The 20,664-nt window shown below is 36.0% G+C and overlaps 1 protein-coding gene across 1 annotated transcript in view; it reads left to right on the top strand.

Moving 5' to 3' along the window:
- rdgB (retinal degeneration B) overlaps positions 1-20,664 on the top strand; it is a 608,184-nt gene that overhangs the window by 211,276 nt on the left and 376,244 nt on the right. Inside the window, exon 9 of the mRNA XM_090391630.1 lies at positions 5,602-5,656. Coding sequence (XP_090247756.1) covers positions 5,602-5,656 — 55 coding nt within the window. The remainder of the gene's footprint in view (positions 1-5,601; positions 5,657-20,664) is intronic.

Raw genomic sequence — 20,664 nt, 5'->3', positions numbered from 1 at the left:
AAAGTTTATGGAAAGTGGGATCTTGAAGGCATTCCTTTTTGACAAGCTCCTAAGTGAGAACCCTTCATTATACTTGGTATTCCCTTCTCTACTTACCGAATATTACCACTTCAAAAACTTATATACAAGAACATTGAAACCTTAGAAGACTGGAAAATTTGGCCACTTTCATTTTCTTCTAAAGCCATATTACTCAAAACCATAATCTTTCCTGATTAGTTGTACATAATAAATATTACAGACATCACAGAAGCTGAAGAAAAGCAATTATATAGTAAACGTCTGCAATTTTTTTGGTCCAGCCAATACCAAGAAGTTAAAAAAAGGAATTTCTTCAGCTATCAAAGAAGCATGGAGGATTTGGACTTCCAGTCTTAAAATTTTGCTTTTTTTAAGCAATATAACTTCTAAAATCTGTAAAATATTGTAGAGTAATCACACATGTGTGGACCTTCTCCAGTACTACTTGAGTTTTTGTCTTCCTTTGTCTGGAGTTAATGATTATAAAGGTCCAAAATCTGAGATTGTTCCTGAATACTACACCACTCTGTGCTTAACTCTAAGACTTCTAAAATACTCTGGAATTGACATTCTTTCCATTAATAAAAGTAAAATTTGATAAAATAAATCTTTAATCTCCTTTGTCACGAAGTTCCACAGTTGGGTACTGACAACAATATTTTGTTTCATAACTTGATGAAGTTCCAAGGGTACCCTAACAGGAGGGATCTTGCTTGAAGAATTGCATATGACCGCCTTCCAGTCAATGCCATCAAATGGAGGTACTTTAACATCGGAAATCCAATCTGTTACCGATTGGAAACAGTAGGACATGCATTCTACAGCTGTCCTCTTGCCCTGCTTATTTGGAACAGATTATGTAATGTGTTGGGCATTCCATTACTTATAACAGAACAAGTTATTTGTTTGCAATACCTACCACCTGTCAGCAATGGGAAGAGAATTTTGGTTTTTATAATTAATGAATTTAAAATACCATTTATGGAAGGTTAGAAAGAAACATGGATTTGAAAACCAACGATATGACATCCAAATGCTTTATAATATTGTACTGTGGAAATTTTATTGTTCAGTTGAACGATTTTTATATTTAGAAAGAAGCATTCTAGGAGATATCAAATTATCACCAGATGGTGTAGACCATCTACATTATGCAATATTCAGGGTGAGATCAAATTCTATCTATTCTTGCTATGAGAGGTTTTTTAAATAGTTCCATCCTCTTAATTCAATGTGGTCTTATAGTCAGTTGCAGGGATGACTGGAGAGCAATCCCAGGCAGAGAAGGCCAACTCAAGACAGTTAATCCAAATGGGGCTAACCACCTATGTATTAGTCATCTCTCTGCTTTAGTTTCAGTTGGTCTTTTGGTTGTTCATCTATATGAGATTGGTGAAAAAGGAAACTTGATAGCCTTTGGCTATATGGTGATATAAAAGAGCTGAGGCCTTTTTTCTGTCTCTTATGCTGTCTATCTATCTTTCTTTCTTTCTCCTAATGTTATCAGGCTACTCCTATACTAACTACTCTAGGCCTATGATGAGCAAGCCTTTACCTTTTCTTTTTCACCTCAATAAAGGTCAAAACCAGTCTGGTTAGTGGTCCTTCCATAATGCTTAGTATTATATTTGTCCATAAGGATATGTGTTTTGCTTTATGGGATATTAAGGCAAAAGATGCGAAGTTAATAGCCCCTATATACAAGTAGCTCAGTCATAGTTCACATGCAAATTTTTATTTTCTTTCACTTGGATAAAGGATTAAACCAAGAATATGATTACTTGGCATGTTTAATTTATAGATTTAATCTGTCTCCTAAACTTATCATAATCAGCAGATTATGATAAGTTTAGGAGATAATTAAGATTAGGAGATAAGAAGTTAAGGATATCATTTCACATATATCCTTTCCTCACAAAAGCATATGGCTACCCACCACCCAGGTGATCACTTCATGATCACTCTCTCGCCAACTGGAGGAAAGTGTGAAACTCCACTCATAATTGCATCGTCTGATGAAATGTCTGATCTAAAATTCTCGATCCTCGTGTACTCCCCTTTATGTGCTGCCTGAGATAGTTATCTTTCAAGAACTCGAGAAATTCATTTTCCATATTATCAAATGCTATCTCTTCATTCCAATCTATACCACCATAATTAAAATCACCCATAATAATTTCTTTGTTTACTAATCTAAGTTTTATACGTTTCTTCATCACTGCCCTCTACATTTCCATGCCTATAGCAACATCCAACTAAATATGTCTTCCTGTCAACCTCCATGTTACACCACACTGCTTCATAACTATTGCCGCTATTTCCCTCTTTCGTGTCTACCTTTTGTGGACATAATTCCCTGGCTACTATCAGCAGCACTCCTCCTCCCTTCTTGTGCTTTCTATCCTCGCAAAAAAGTACTGTATCCTTCCATTTTTATTCCCATTTCTATTATCGTTAGGATATCAGTTGATGGAATTTTTCAATTTATGGAAGGTGGGTAAAGGACAAGAGGGCATCCTTGGAAGATGAGAATGAATGCCGCTAAGAAAGGGGTGAGGGCTAGATTTTTCTCTTATAGGGTGGTGCATGATTGGAATGGATTGCCATTAGATGTTGTGAGAGCAAGCAGTGTGAATGAATTCAAGAATAAGTATGATAGCTGGTGCATGTAGTATTTGGCCTCCCTCGATTAGTCCCTGACTCCCTAGAGGTCTCTCTTAATAATAATAATACAGTGGTGCCTCACAATTTGAAGTCCCACAATTCGACAGTTGAATTTCGCGAGCATGCACGTGCCTGGAATTATGCGATGTTATTTGTCATTTCTTGTTGGGCTGCATTGGTGTTTGCTTGTGTTGTTTGTGCTACAATTCTGCATTTTTCAGAAAGTAAAAATTTTGTGCATCTCCATTTATTATTTTTTTTGAGTGAAATTTAAGAATGGGTCCAAAGAGAAGTAAACAGAGGAATAATTCAGGAAAGAAGCACACTTGGTTGAGCATAGAGAAGAAGAAAGAAATTCTAGATAAAATGCAGAAAGGTAGAACAATTACAGATGTAGCTCAGGAGTATGGCATTCCTAGGTCAACTGTGGCAACTTTTTGGCAACAGAGAGAGAAGATTATGGGTGCTAGGGTGTCTGCTGGTGCATTGAAGATTTCTGACAAGAATAGATCTTCAATCAATGAAGGGATGGAAAAGCTGCTTATCACCTGGATTAGAGAAAGACAGATGAAGGGAGATCCAGTAACTCAGGCAATGATCTGTGAGAAGGCTAGGTTAATTTTTGAAGAATTGCAGAAGAAAACTCCATGATGTACGTCAGATCAAACTGAGGAATTCAAAGCAAGTCGAGGCTGGTTTCACAGATTCCAAGGTAGAACATGCATTGATAGTGTTCTCAGACAAGGGAAAGCTACTAGTGCAGATAAAGAGGCTGCAGAAAAGTTAATGAAAAAATTTGAAGATTTAATCAGGAAGGAAGGCTACCTGCTACAGCAAATTTTTAATGTGGATGAAACTTAGTTATTTTGGAAGCACTTGCCAAATCGAACTTACATCTCGCAAGAAGAAGTGAAGCTCCCAGGACATAAGCCTATGAAAGATAGGCTTACATTGTTATTGGAAGCAAATGCAAGTGGAGACTTTAAACTAAAGCCGCTTCTGGTCTACCACTCGGAAAATCTGCGGTGCTTTGGGAAAAAAATCATTGTCCAAACTGCCAGTGATGTGGAAATCCAATGCAAAAGCCTGGATAGATCAGCAAGTTTTCAAAGATTGGATTTTTGAGGTGTTTGCCCCGAGCATGAAGAAGTTCCTCACTGACAACAATTTGCCTTTGAAAGCACTACTGATCCTTGACAATGCTAGTGCCCACCCTCAAGACTTAGAGGCATTCTTGAAATTGACTTTGACTTCATCAAAGTCCAGTTCTTGCCTCTAAACATGACATCACTGATCCAACCCATGGATCAAGAAGTGATTGCGTGTTTTATAAAAACTTTACACCAAGGCTTTGTTCTCTAGGAGATATCAAATTTATGCAATGGCTTTTTGATGTGACTCACTCTTCTGATAAGACACCGAAGGACTTCTGGAAGACCAAGTTCAACATTCTCCACTCCATTTCCATTATTAAAACTGCCTGGGATGGAGTGACACAGAAAATCCTTCGTGCATCGTTTTTTCTCAGGATGGCAACAGTGCAGACCAAGCAGCTGCAGCTATGCGAGAGATCATATCAACGGTAGAGAATCTCAACATAGAAGAGGTTGATGAGGCTGATGTAGAAGAGCTTGTGGAGGATCACGTGACGAACTGACCGTGGAAGGACTCAGAGCACTCAGCAAACAGCAAACAAAGGAGAGAGAAAGAGGAATTTCACCTGAAGAAGAGGATGGCAGGGAAAAAAGCCGATGCCAACAGCTGCCATTAAAGAAGTTTTATTCCATTGGGTGAAGGTGCAGTCTGTTTGTTTGGAATGGCACCCCAGCACTGCTGATGTGAGTAGAATGACAGACTTGTTCAACAACACCATCATGCATCACTTCAAAACTATCTTGAAAAAGAGAGAGAAACAGTCCACCCTTCAGTTCCTCGTCCCTGTTCAAGCAAAGAGGAGACCAGAAGAGGTAGAACAGGATAAAGAAGACTCCCTTCCAACATCTAAGGCTCAATAGATTGTATGTATTGTATATGCAATAGTGTATTTTGTAATTTAGTGTGTTATACAATAGTAAAATACGTAAAGTAAAGTAAATAATATGGTGTATTTCTCTCCCACTCCCCCATTAGGGGAAGTGGTATGGGGGTCTGACAATGAATTAATCTATTTTCCATAGACTTATATGGGAAATATTGTCCCGCAATTCGACATTAGTTTGGTGACAGATTAGTGTCGAATTGCGAGTCACCACTGTAATGCATGTATTCTCAGCAAAGAACAATTGCTCAAATTCTGTGACATTAAACACATTCAGGTACAGTCCATTGAGTAGGATAGCCAAGTTTTTGGGTTCATTACCAATTTCATAGCTATGTGCTTTTTTGTTTTTTTTCTTATAGCATTTTCAATAATTGGTAACATTCTAGCATTGGCTGTCTTGTCATCTGGATGAATGTTGTATCAGTCCTGTGCTACTGTGTCCATTCCAACCATTAAATCATTCTAATTTCCCTTCAAATCACTTCCTGCATTTACAAACTGCATAGCCTTTGCCTCACAAACTCAAACATCTTGCAGTTCATTATTTCTGCTCTCCTTTTTCATCTCACTGTTATCATATCTAGGCAACATGCCAATTCCTTTCATAAATCATCGGTTATTTGTCTCAATGTGTCACCTGGAAACATCACTGGCATTGTGAAAAGTGACTACTGAATAACAGAATATATAAAACATACTCTGTTATTCATCAGTCAGTCACTTTTCACATTCAGTTACGTTCTCCACATTTCATTCATTTTCATTGACTCTTGCTTAAGCTTTTCTACTCTGTTTTCATTGCTATTTTTATTAGCATCATCATTCATTTTCTGACTACCTCCAGTAATGGTATTTTCTTTTTTGGAATGCTCTAGCCCAGGGTTCCAGAAATCCACTCACCACAGGCGAGTTATCAGAGACAAGTGGTGAGTAAATTTTCAGCCTTGTTCTAAATGCATTTCAAAATATAATCTTTCTTAACATAATTTACACCTTTTTTTTCCCCATTTTAAACATCATTTTGTCATAATAAAAACACTACCATTTGGCATAGTGCAGTTGGAAGAATGGTGCATTTGCATGCAGCTGTGAAAGATGCGAGTTCCATTCTCGAAAAGATTATAGGAATCTTCATACAAGTTTTTTTTTTTATTTTTTTTTTTTATTTTTAATCTCATGCCAGGTGGCATGAGTTAAACATTGGTCAGCATGTGGGCAAGATAAGTAAATTTTATATTTAAATGGAGCTAATACTGTCTAAATTGAAGAGTGATTATTACTGTGAGATATATAAGTGTGGAATGCAGTGTGTGGATAGATAAATTTCTTAGTCAATATTTTCATAAATTCATTGTTTTTGTTAGTACACTGATACAACATTGTATCAGTGTACTAACACTGATACAACATTGTGTTGACTGGGCAAATCATCGTGTAGGTCTACATAGAAGACCAATAAATTAAATGCCATGGATTTCTCCAAAATGGTATGGTGCTATGCATGTAATATATATGCCTGGGAAGATGTTGAGGATATTTATGTAGAGAGGCTGAACAAGAGAAAAGAAATAGTGAATGTAGGAAATGAGATATTCTGATGGGTCATGAAGCTTGCTTAAATACGAGTAGGGAACATGCCATCATGTTGGCATCATGGATAGTGGGAGTGTAGAGAATGAGAAAATGTGTGCAAGACACAGGGAATCAAGAGAGACTCAGAGTGAACAGAGGAATGCAGCATAGGAAATGTTGATGCTCTCCTTTACGTTTTGTGTCTAGACGAAAAGGAAAGGAGATGACTTGGGATGTAGGGAAAACAGTTGGATTTGAAGCAGGTTCTAGGATGAGTAAGCAGAAAAAGAAATGGCTTGAATAGTATGGAAAAGTAAGTGATATCAGTGAAACTTGTTATAGATCCAGAAATGAGCTATTATGTTAGTATACAAATATGCTAGACATCAGAAATGAGGGAAATGAAATGGTTGCATTGATTGAGTTCATTTCACCCCAAAATTGATGGAATAAGTGAGACATGGTTGGATTAGGATGCCATCCTGACAGGAATAGAGATGGAAGGGTATGATATATTTTCTGAAAATAGAAAAGATAAAAAGGGAGTTGGAGTGCTATTGATGATAGAAAAAGAGTTATGCCCATGGTGGTTGAGATAGAGGTGAATAGAATGAAAGCTGTTATTCGATGTTGCTATACACCTGGTAATGTGAAGGTAATGACCAGGAAATGGATAAGCAAATTAGTAAAGCAAATGGGGAAAAGGGCAATCGTTATGGGTGATTTTAATTATTATTGATTTGAATGACGAGATAGCAACTGGAAGTAAAGAAAATGAGTTTGAGTTTTTCTGGGACAGCTAACTCAGGCAGCATGTAACAGAGGACACACAAGGATTGAGGGTCTTGGATTTGATCATCACATCAGAGAATGTTATTATAAATGAGGTGTCAAATCTCCCTCCAGTTGGTGAGAGTGACAATGAAGTGATTATCTGGGTGGTTGCCAGCCATGTGAGGAAATGCTATATGTGGAACTACAAGGTTAGTGTTGGTACACCCTCCTTATATTGCTTAGGATGATAATAATATCAATAATCTCATTCACTGTCAAGTTATTCGATCAATGTGACCTCCAGCAAATGTTTGATTTGGTTTATTTGGATTCACAGCCAAAGTAACTCAAGCTGTTTGGCCAGTGTGCCTGCTTTGGGGGATGAAAAAACCCAAGTTTCTGGAAGTAAAAACCCATCCACCTCTGTATGTAACTGGCCTTCTTAGCTTCAGTTCAAAAGCCCTAATAAAGGTTCTTTGTGTCTCAGATGGGATTTTGAACCTATGTCTTTCCATCCAAATGGCATATTTGAAGTCGACTTAGCTATGGAAGCTCTCTCCATTAGAAACTCCATTAAGTAATAAAGAAGTTTTTATTTTCAACCAGGAGGCAGTATCTTATGTATTTAATTTAATAAGTTAATTCCTTCATACACTGTTTGTCCCTGCCAAAATTTGGATGAAGATACTCTCAGTGATATGTCTTGGCGATATTTCCAAAATATAAACTAACTCCAATCTCTGACAACAGATGCTACTATTTATGTCTTGCCCTCTATTATAAACTTAAGTCTACTCTGCCTCTCAGGGGACCCTGTAACCCCTAGAGAGCACGTCCCCTGGGTGGCGGATAGGGGAGCCCACCGTGTGTGTACGCATGTGCGTGTGTATATGGTGGGATGGTCCGAATATACTAAATAAGGACTTGTGGACCAACAGGACCATAAGGGGCAATCATCTTGATTGTAAGGGAAGTGGCACTCCCATGAACCCTTGCTGGATCTATCTCCTCTCCTTCTACTACTTTGAGGAAGATCCACTTACTTTAATCTTTCCTATAAGGCCTTATTAGCCAACTTTTCTTATTTTATGACCCCTATGCTATTAGAGTACTCGAGGGCCATGGGATCTTTTCATTTCTGGCCTTACAACTATGCCCTCTCTATAAACCTTACTGTAATTCTTCTATAATCTACACTTTTCCCCTTCAATATACCCTATTCCTCCTATGGGTTTAAATTCGGAAGAAAGCTAGTTCAGAAGCCTTAAGGTAGCACCCCTACCACTGAACTATTCCATCGTCAGGCTAGTCCCCTGACATGGAGAACATAATTCTACTAGTAAGCTGACAGAAAAAGATAATCAGATTGAATCTATAGGAAACGACCCTGGAATTGAAAAGGTAAAACAAAAATGGAAACGACAAAATATAATACACATAGCAAACTGGAATGTAGGAGGAATAGCATATAAAGAAATAGAATTAGACCAATTATTAAATAAAAGAAATTTTAAAATAGCAGTAATCACTGAAACAAAAAAGAAATTAAAAGGAACTATGAGAACTGAAAATTTTAATGTGATATACAGTGGAGTTGACAGAGACCAAAGAGCACAAGCAGGAGTCATGATTTGGATTCATAACTCCCTTTCAAAACAGTTAAAACATTATAAATTATGGAATGAAATAATAATAGAAGCTAGAATAAAAATAGATAGAGGCTATTTAGCAATAATTGATTTATATGCCCCAGAAGAAGTAATAGAACAGGATAATATTGATTTTTATAATCAGCTACGGAACATATATAATAAAATAAATAAAAATGATTATCTAATTTTAGCAGGAGACTTAAATGCAAGAATTGGAAACGTGGAAATTAATAATAATATAGGAATTCATGGAGAACATACTCTAAACAGGAATGGTAAAAAATTGATTGACTTTGTAGTTTATAATAACCTAAAAATAATGAATTCCTTCTATAAACATAAAGACATACATAAATATACTTGGGCAGCAAGAGGATGGAAATAAATATTAGATTACTTTATACTAAATGAAAAGACATCAAAATTTTCACTAGATGTTAGAGTTCACATAGGATATGAAATAAGCAGTGACCACTTCCTTGTTAAAATAAAATTAAGATTACCACCTAAATGGCTACAAGTAACAAGAACAGAAAGAAAAATTGAAACATTTGTTTATAAAACTAGACTATTGAATGACACAAATGTACAATGGCTATATGAACAAAGAATTAACCAATGTCTAGACAAAATAAAACAAAATGAAAAAATAGAATGGCTTAATATAAAAACGATTCTAAATGCAGCAGCAAATGAAAGCTTAGGAAAGACCAAAAAATTCAATAAAAGGAAAAAACAAGATCTGGGATGATACAATGAAAGAAATAAAAAGAAAAAAGAAGCCTATCACAAATGGTTAAGCAGTAAAAGATTAGAAGATGAAATAGGATATAAAAGAATAAGAGCCATAGCTAAAAGAGAAGTCAGAAAAAGACATAGAGAATCATGGAACAAATTTGTTTCTAATTTAGAACATGATTTATATAAAATAAGACCCAATGTATATAAGATTTTGAAACACTTAAATGCAGATACCAAAGAAAACAAAATTAAACACTGAATTGAAATTAGAAGAATTTCTAAATTACTACACAGAATTGTGGACAGACAAATATTTTAAAAAAGACAACTGGCAAACAATTAATGAAAATGAAAAGAAAATAACTAAATAAGAATTAGAAATCAGCCTGAAAGAAACAAGAAACGGAAAATCACCTGGAGAAGATAAACTAGATTCAGAACTATATTAATATGCAGGAACTAGATTCAAAGAAAGACTCTTATTATTTTTAAATAAAATTTATTTAACTGGTATCCCCCCAGTAGAATGGAAAAAAGCAATTGTGATTCCTATCTTTAAAAAAAGGTAATAGAGATGACCCTAAAAACTATAGAGGTATCAGTATACTAAATTCCTGTTACAAAATATATAGCAGAATTTTAAATAGCAAACTAATGAAATATTCCAAAAACTTTATTTTAGAAGTACAGAATGGATTTAGAAAAGGGCGATTGTGTATAGACCCGGCCTTTTGCCTAAAATTAATAATAGAGAAAAGAAGAGAATACAATTTAGAAACACATATTGCATTTATTGACTTTGAAAAAGCATTTGACAAAGTTAAAAGAAACATATTATTTAACATATTAAAAGAAAGACAAATACCAAATAATATCCTAAAAGCTATCACAAGTATATATGAAAACAGTCAAATACAAATAAGATTAAATCACGAGCTATCATATACGAGAGAGAGAGATAAACCAAGGGGTCCGACAGGGATATCCCCTCTCAGCAACTCTTTTTTAATATCTACATAAATGAAATAATAATAAAATGGAATAAAAATTTACATCAAGGAATTAAACTTTCTCCTACAGTTAACTTAAACACTCTCCTCTTTGCCGACAACCAAATAATAATTACAAATTCTGAAGATAACTTACTGAAAGCTATTTCAGATCTAAATGAGATATCCAAAGATTATGGTATGATAATATCAACAGAAAAATCAAAAACTATGGCCTTTAAAGGACAAGATCCAACAAGAACTAAAATAGTAATGGATAACAAGATCTTAGAACAGGTGAATTCATTTAACTACCTAGGATGTACAATCACATATGAAAATGAAAAAGATATAAACGTAAAAATTGCAAAATATTTAAAAAAAACAGGTTTAATTAACTCTATATTTAAACCAAACCTTGTTCAAAAAAACAAACCAGACTAAAAGTATACAATACATTAGCCCTACCAGTCTTAATGTATGGAAGCGAAATCTGGACAATAAAACACAAAGACAAACAAAGATTAACACCAGCAGAAATGAAGTTTATGAGAAAAACTGCAAAGTATATCCTATTTGATCACAACAGAAATGAAGAAATTATGAAAGAATTAAACCAAGAACCAGTAATAGAAAAAATTAAAAAATGTAAACATAAATGGATGGAACATGTTCAAAGAATGAAAACAGAAAGAACATGAAAACAGAAAGAATGAAAATAGAACGATTCAACGATGATGTCTAAAGCCGGAACGGGCCATACTAAGCCTAAATCCTTGATCATGATGATGATGAAGTCTACTGTGCATCTACAGAGTAATTTCTGTCCCTTCATCTAGGATTAGGTGAAGAAAACCATCTATATTACGAAAAAGTTGTTACAGATCTCAGATACAATTCTTAGAATCAGCATCAGATATGAAGCACTCTCCCAACCTCGTCAAGTATGGTTGCCTTAATTTGATTCTTTTAAGATGTGATCACTGGACTTCTCTAAATTAACTTTATAGTTATCCAACCCATAGAGGGGACCATGTAAGGACATTAGATGTCAGTTTCGACCATTATTGTGGTCTCTTCAGTGGGAGCCAGATCCAGAGGTGATACCAAGGTTGAAGCAATGCAGAACTCATGTTTTCATATGCCAGTTGCCAAAAGGTGTCACACCTTATTATTAAATTTCTCTGCATTAGAGAAAGATGTTGGCATATGGAAATATGAGTTCTGCATTGCTTCAACCTTGGTATCATCTCTGGGTCTGGCTCCCACTGAAGAGACCTCAATAAAGGTCGAAACCGGTCTGGGTAGTGACCCTTCCCATAATGCATAGCATTATACATGTCTGCAAGGTCTCATTATACATGTCACATGTCTCATTATACATGTGCCTTGCATTATGGGAGATACTAAGGAAAGTGATGAGAACTTAGTCCACCTTTGCCACGAGTTGCCCCAGTCTTGAAGATACTTCAGGTGCAAACTTTGTTTGCTTACACTTGGATAAAGGATTAAATATATAATTTATAGTCTAACCAAGCGAAAAAACTTCCAGGTACAAAAGATGATATTAGACGAATCAGACTAGGAGTGAGAGAGAGTTATGGGAATGATAGAAGAGGAGAGAATAGAAACAGTATAAGAGAGTGAATGAAAGAGAGTTAGAAATGATAGAAGAGGAGAACAGTTGGAGAGAGAGAATGAGAAGAATGTGATCGAGTGCTGGAACCAGGGATGTAGTGATGCGAGGACAGCAGAAGTGGGGGAACACAGACAGAAAGGGTTAGAGGAGAGAGTGAGGAATGCAGGTGAGCAATCAAAGAACAGAGTGGTAAGAGGTATGATGTATGGAGGTTTTATGATCTGTGCTGTGCACGATAGGATGCCACAGGAGTGTTTACCTGGAGGAATGATAAAGAGTGTGGCTATGGCAATTAAGCGGGATAAAAGGTTGGATGATACAATTGTGATGGTTGGCATGAATGACTTGAGAGGCAATGTAGATCAGGTGGCGAGAGATTTAAGATTCTTGTGGACGTTGTACAAAAGAAAATGCAGAGAGGAAAGATAGTGTGTGTGTTATCCAGGTATGATAATGATGAGGTGAGTAGAAGAGCAGTAATAATGAATAGCATAATAGCCAGAATGTGTCAGAAGAGAGGATTGGAATATGGGGACGCTTGGAAGGCATTGCGGACAGAAAGGAGCTGTATGTGTAGCTGTATGTAAATACTGCTTGCATTTGAATGAGGAAGGACATAGACATCTGGAGAGATTGCTGTTTTCTGAACGAGTTGGTGTGTCAACGCAGGGAAACTAGAATTCCAACAATGGATGGTAGCAGGGGTGGCCTCTTGTGAGACTGGGTGCTTAGGGGAAGGGGACAACATCAGGTAACACTGAGTCCAGTGGGGTCTGCAGGGGATAATGATAGGTATAGAAGCAGTGATATTTTTGTTCTTTATACTAATTCCATGAGTATACAGAATAAAGGAGATGAATTGGTGGTGTTGATGGCATCAGCCTGGCCAAAGATTATTAGAATATCAGAGACGTGGTTGATGGAAGATGATATAATAACAGGAATAGAAGTAGCAGTGTACAGCATTTTTTGACAGGATAGGAAGGGAAAATGCAGTGGTGAATGATAAGTGATGACTTATGTCCTCTAAAAGTGTTGACTTTGGAAAGCAGTGAAACTGATGGTTTTGAGAGCATATAGTGTGAGGTAGAAGTGGGCAAGATAGGATATTTAGTGGGATGTTGCTACAAGCCAAGAGAACAGAGTGTGGGAAGCAGGGGATGTTTAGGCAGTTGAGCTTGGCAAGTGCAAGTAGAATGATTGTTATGGGAGATTTTAACTACAGCAGTATGAATTGGGAAGAGAAAAATGCATGTAGTAATAAGGGAATGGAATTTCTGAAATTCTTGTGGGACAGACATCTTAGGCAACATGTAATAGAGTGAACAAGAGGTTCAAGAGTTTTTGATTTGGTCATAACATCAGAAGAGTTGATAATAACTGAGATGACATATCTATCTCCCTGTTGGAGAGAGTGACCATGTGGTTTTGGCTTGGAAGATGAATAGACATGCAGGAGTATCAAAGAAAAGGGAACATGTGGAATTATAAGTCAGGTGATTATTAACTTGCGGCAGTTTCATGGAAGGCATAATTGGAAAGCTGGGATATCATTAGTGCTTAGGAAATTGTGAAGGAATATTTGTTAGCAACAATAGTAAACTGTATTCCATGAGTGAAGACACTGACACAATTTGGTGTAAAGTGGATGACAATCAATATTAAACAGGAACTGCATGTGAAAAAGAGGGTATAGAAGAGATATAAGGAGAGGGGTGGAGAGCAGATGCATGAAGAATATAAGACTCAGGCCAGGAGAGTGACTAGTATGGTGTGGAAAACAAAATTGGAATATGAGAAAAGATTGGAACTAAGATCCAAAGAAAATAGGGAATTTTTTAGCTATGTGGCCAGTATGTGGATAAATGACTGTGGAAGAATGACATTGTGGGATAAAAATGGGAATAGAGTGACTGATGCAGAGGACATAGTGGAGTTGTTCAATAAACACTTTATTGGAGTATTTCATCCTGGAAAAGTAAGTTTTAATACTAGAGGGAAAAGGCAGGTTTGAGATTTAGAGATGCAAGAGGAGTGTGTTCCAAATACTGAGTACCCAGGATGTCAGTAAAGCTGTGGGAATAGATGGTATTTCACCATGGTTTTGAGAGAATGTGCTAAAGAAATGAGAGCTCCGTTGACCTGGCTTTTCAATGAAAGTCTGGCTACGGGAAAGGTATCCAAGGAATGGAAGGAAGGGAAGATAGTGCCATTGCATAAGAGCGATAGCAGACTGGAAATGTCTAACTATAGGCCACTTTGTGTTTCATCAGTAGTTGTTAAGATCTTGGAGAAATTAGTGAGTGGCCATATACAGCGTTGGGCAGATGAGGGTAATGTTATCTATGAGAGTCAACATGGATTTGTTAAGGGATGTTCTTGCAATAATAATATGATTGCCATTTATAATAAAGTGACAAAAACAGTTGATAACTGAAAGGCATATACTGCCATTTTTTGGGATTTTACAAAAGCATTTGCAAAATTTTAGAGAATTGCATATGGTGGGGTAGTATCAAGGAGGCAGAAGGTTAAAATGGAATCCCACAGGGCTCAATACTGGCACCTGTATTGTTTAACATTTATATCAATGACATTGTCAATGGATTTCAGGGGGATATTCAGTTGTTTGTAGATTATGTGAAGCTCTGAATGGTTATTATTAATAGTTCAGATGCAACAGTCTTGCAAGAGGATTTGAATAAAGTAGACATGGGCATATGAATGGGGATTAATGCAGCAAAATGTAAAGTCTTGAAGTTTGGGATACATAGATGGGAGGCTGCATACTCGATTCATGGAGCTGAACTGGAGGAAGTATCGGAAGATAAGAGTACTGGGGGTGATTATTGATAGGAACAGAACTCAGAGAACAGATCCAGGCTACCAGAAAAAAACTTGGCCTTTACTCAAAACCAGGTACATAATTTAAAATCTGAACTTTCGAGTTACTTGAACTCGGATATTTAGGTTATCCTTGAGAAGACTAAGGACAACTCGTCGAACGATATCCTTCAAACAAAGAAAGAAAATCTCATATCCAAATTTCATAGACTAAAAGATTGACAATATTCGTAAAACCAACAGAGATTTTTGAATTTCTCTGCAGTGAACGTAAACAACCAACCAGAAGCAAGGAACATCGGGAGCCACCAATTGCCTTCAGGTAACAGTAACATAGTCAACCTATCCAACCATGCCTTAAACAGAGATGAACGATTGCTACTCTTCTTCTCCTTCTTCTTCTTGATGTATCTTTCTCAGTGAGTGGGTGCAGCGCCATGTCCTTCGTTTTTTTGCCTCTTGATCCTTTTCCCATAATTTTTCCTTCTAAAACTGTTAGTATCCTCTATCCTGCTGAACCTCTCAGTACATGTCCTGCCAATCTCATCTTTCTCTGGATCATTTCCTGTAATAAAGATCTCTGTGTTCTCATTCTCTGTAGGACATCTGTATTTGTCACATGTTCTGTGACATGGGATTTTCAGAGCTCTCCTATAGCACCATATTTCAAAGGCCATTGTCTGTTGCCTTACTCTCTTCTTGAATATCCAGGTCTCACTTTCATATGTGAAAATTGGCCACACTAATGTTCTTATCATTCTTTTCTTTGTCTCTCGATACTCACAGAACTTCTGAGCAGATCTTTATTTTTCCAGAATGCATCTTTAGCTATGGCTGTTCTTATTTTTATTTCTTTATCTTGCTTTCCATCCAGTAAAGTAGGTGCTAAATATTTGTATTCTGTTGTATGTTCAATTTTCATATTGTTTATGAATATTTCTGGCTCAGATCTGCTATCTTTTGAGATTTTCATAAATTTGGTCTTTTTTGCATTTGTATCTAATCCAAATTCTTTACGTTCTTCAATTAGTAGCTGTAGTAATTTGATTAATTTCTTTCTGTTTTCTACTATTAGAATGGTATCATTAGCATATCTAATATTGTTGTATTTTATACCATTGATACTAATTCCTATTTTTTGTTTTTCAAACTTTGTCATCACTATAGATATTAAATAGATTTGGTGAAAGGGTCTACCTCCTCTTTTTATTTTCACTACAGAAGTCTCATTGTTAAACAGCTGCATTTTCTCTTTGGTGTAAATCATTTTTATAATCTTAAGTACATGATCTTCTGCCTAATTTATCTAATATATTGAACATTTTATTATGTTTTACCTGGTCAAAAGCTTTCTGAAAATCTATGAAGCATATGCAAATGTTCCTATTTCTTTCAAGTGATCTTTCTATTAGTATTTTTAGTTCCAGGATAGCGTTAGTTGTTCCCATTCTTCTTCTGAAGCCTTTGTTGTTCACTCAATTCACTGCTTAAGGCTCTTTCAATTTGTTTGTTAACAATGGTTAAAATAATTTTAGATGCATGGGATATTAGGCTCACAATTCTGTAATCCTCGCAATTTTGTGCATTAGTTTTCTTTGGAATTGGTATGCAGATAGATTTTATAAAAACTTCAGGTAATTGTGTTGTTTTATAGATGTCCTGAATGGATAACAATAAATAGTTGTTATAATTGCCATTCAAAGCTTTCAGCAGCTCAGCCGGAATATTATCACACCAAGGAGATTTATTATTAGAAAGATTCTTAATTACGTGCTTTACCTCCTTTCTTGTGGGTAGAGTGGTATCTCTTGTTATGTTTAACTTAAGGTGTCGTGAATCATCTAACGTGTTACCATTATCATCATCATAGAGATCTGATAAGTACTCCACCCATCTTCCATTTATCTTTTCCTTATCATTGAGTATGTTTCCATCTTTGTCCTTGATGTTATTAGACTGTGTATGTTTTACTTTTCCATTAAGTTCTTTCACTTTCAGGAATGCTTCTCTGGTTTTGTTCCTATTTTGTAATTCTTCTATCTCAGTGCACTGCCTATTTATCCAGTTTTCTTTCAATCTTTTATATAGCTGTTTGATTCTTTTATCCAAAGTTTTATATCTTAGTCTCTCTTCTTCATTTGCTCCTCTTCTCCATGTTCTTCTTTCATCAATAAGGTTGATTGATGTGGTTTTTAGCAGATGTTATGATATCTGCTTGTAGTCTATTCTATTGAAAGGGTTCATTTTCGTTTTGCAACTGTACAGACAGCACTTCTGAAATATTTTCATTAAATTTTGATTTTACTATCAGATTTTGTACCATTTGCATGTCCCATTTTAAGAGTTGACTTCTTTTAAATTTTATTGTTTTCAGGCAAATATTCATTTTCATTAAGACCAGTCTATGATCAGATCCACAGTCAGCACTTGGCATCACCTTTGAGTTCCATATTCCATTGAAGTAGCGTTTACTGACTACAATATAGTCTAATTGATTTTTGTATCTTCCATCTGGACTTTCCCATGTATATCGTGCTGTTGGTTTTTGCTCAAAATAAGTGTTAGTTATGATGAGACTGCTTGTTACAGAAATCAATCAGCTTTTGTCCTCTCTCATTCCGAATTCCAAGTTCAAATGGACCCACGTGTGTAGATGTTCTCTTTGATTCAACTTTTGGGTTCCAGTCACCCATAGCACAAATAACCCTATCTTTCTTGCTTCCGACTTCCTTTATACACCATTCTACTTCATCATACATGATCATTGGTGGAGCTATTTGCCACCCAGGGGGGCGATCCCTGAGTTTGCCGGTCCTCTCAATACACACCAAAAATACTACAAAAAGTCAAAACAATGTATTGGGAAATAAATTAAAACACTATGTTTATTTTTGAAGTAAAACTTAAATTTCAACATTCTAAAATGTTATTTTTCTTGCCTTTCTGTTAGCAAAATCGTCGATGACATTGGCGAAGTCTATTTCATTGCAATGTAGGTAATTTTAAATCAATTTTATTTAGAAAAACTCCTCTCACAACTAGCAACACTTATAGCAATTGTGAGGAAAATTTGCAGTAGTATTACAATATTTGGAAATGAGTTCTCGAGACTGTATTTTAGAATTAACTGCGAAAGTTCAAAAAGGTTCAAAGTGCCACCCAGGGTGGACTGCCCCCCCCCCCCCCCAGCTACACCTGATATCTATTTCTGCTTCCTCATTCTGTTCTGTAGGAGCATATATTTGAATGATCAGCATATCTCTAGGTTTAGACTTCACTAGAATTGCCATTACTCTATCTGATTTTTTGATTATATTGATAATGTTTTCATTAGTTTTCTTCTCTACAATAAACGCTACACCTCTTCTTGATATTTCACCACCTGACGTATCTATTTTATATACTTGCCATTTGGAAGTTTCAACTCAAAATCTGATGATCTTTTCCAAAAAGTTTCACTTATTCCTGGTATACTAATATTCAACCTCTCATCACATTAGCCAATTTCCCACATTTATTCAATCCTCTTACATTTCAAGTAGCAATATTTAAGCAACTTCTGCATTGAATTTCTTTATAGCAGTCATGGACTGACGATACCACAGGGCCTGCTATATCACCCTGACACCACCGTTTCGGGCATATTGAGACAACCCGGGCTTTAATTCTTTTCTATTTAGACATGATGCTTTACATAGCGTTATTTTTTATGGAATGGGCCACCAGAACCATCCAACTCAGGATGTTGCTACTCAGGAAAGGTTTAAACTTTGCCATAGCACCCAGATCGATTAACAAACTGGATTTTATTTATAATATTGAAAGAGGCTCAAGATTCATCCCAACTACCATAGCAGATAAAATACGTTTAGAAACTGCTAACATTTTAAATGTAAATTATAAGAAAACAATAACGAGCAATTTATCGAAACATGAATTAACAATGGTGAAATCACTAAAATCAAATCGGGACATCATAATAGCTAGAGCCTAAAAATGCAGTGCCACAGTTATTCTAAATCGAACCACATATTTAGAAAATATGAATTTGATAGTCTTGGACAACAGTACCTACCAACTTCTTAACTAAGACCCAACCAATAGGATAGAAAAGGAAACAGAGAAGCTACTTAAATTAGTCACTACTTGGCCCTAAGATATAGTCAAAATATTACTTCTGCACTATGCTCATTCTCCGAGAATTTACGGTCTACCAAAGATTCACAAACAAAACACACCACTCTGGTTGATAGTCGAAGGTATAGACAACCCTAATTTTCACCTAGCCAAGAAATTAGCATCAACACTCAAAGAGTTGGTAGGTTATTCCCCCTCCTATATCAGAAACACACAACACTTTATAAACATAATCAAAGACATTACATTAGAAAAAGATGATTTATTAGTCAATTTTGACGTCTCTGCCCTCATCACGAATGTCCCAATTAATGACACAATCCTTTTACAGGACAAATTCCCTCCCGATATCATGGCTCTCTTCGCGCATGTATTAGGCCTGGTTATTTTGTATGGCAAAACGCTTTCTACCTACAAAAATAAGGCACAGCCATGGGCTCGCCATTATATCCCCTATTGCTAACTTTTATATGGAATATTTTGAGTAATGTGCTCTAGATTCCTCTCCTTTAAAACCCACTCACCTCACCCACCCACCTAAACAACACAAATGCATACAGTTCACAATTGAGATTGAAAAGCAGAACACAGTTCCGTTTCTAGATACACCTGTCACATGTCTTCCTTTTGGCAGTCTTTCCTTCACTGTTTACTGGAAACTGACACATACTGGCCAATATATACACATAAACTCCTACCACCATCCAATACTAAAACTAGGTGTCATTAATACTCTAAAAAAACAGGGCTTTGAAGATTTGCTCCAATGAACAAGTGCTTATAGATGAATTTAGAGTTATCAACAATACTTTCCTAAAAAATGATTACAGCCAAAATACTATCAACAAAATTCTCTACAAGACTTCACTAAAAAACAAAGATAAATTTGACTACAATAAAACTATAACCATTCCATATGTTAAAGGGACATCAGATAAAATAAACAGAATACTACAGAAATACAACCTTAAAGCCACCTTTAAACCTCCTGCAAAATTAAAGAGCTTACTCAACTCATCTAAAGACCCACTCCCTCCACTGGCCCACCCTGGAGTATACCGTATTTATTGTGCCTGTAATCTACCCTATATAGGGGAAACAGGATGCACAATTCCTCACAATACATCAACAATGTCTTCTGCAGCAGTTACCATTCTAACATTTTTGTCATCCTTTAACATCATCTTACTATAACCATTCTTTCTTCTACTTGCCGCATATTTTAAACAATACTTAAATGATATGATATCAGAATGTGTCTGGAGAGTTTGAAGAATAAATAGAGTATGAGACAAATGGATGTGTAATCTTATTATACAAGAGATTCGTAAGGAAAGGACGATGTGGAAGGAATACCATTTGCATAAGGATGACATCCGTTATGAACGTTATATGCAGCAGGCTAGAATAGTCACTACTGTTATATGGAAAGCAAAGTCTGGGTATGAAAAGAAACTGGCTCTGCATGCTAAAGACAACCCACAAGAATTCTATCGATATACTGCATATAAAAAAAAAAAGAATGAATATGAAAGAATAACTCTTCTAAATCCAGATGGCATGAGGGTTACAGATGCAGAAGAGGTTGTT

This window comes from Typopeltis vanoorti, chromosome 4 (genome assembly GCF_054136105.1).
Source record: "Typopeltis vanoorti isolate ZY-2024b chromosome 4, IOZ_Tvanoo_1.0, whole genome shotgun sequence".
NCBI classification, from domain to species: domain Eukaryota; kingdom Metazoa; phylum Arthropoda; class Arachnida; order Uropygi; family Thelyphonidae; genus Typopeltis; species Typopeltis vanoorti.
This window is presented reverse-complemented; position numbering and strand designations above follow the sequence as displayed.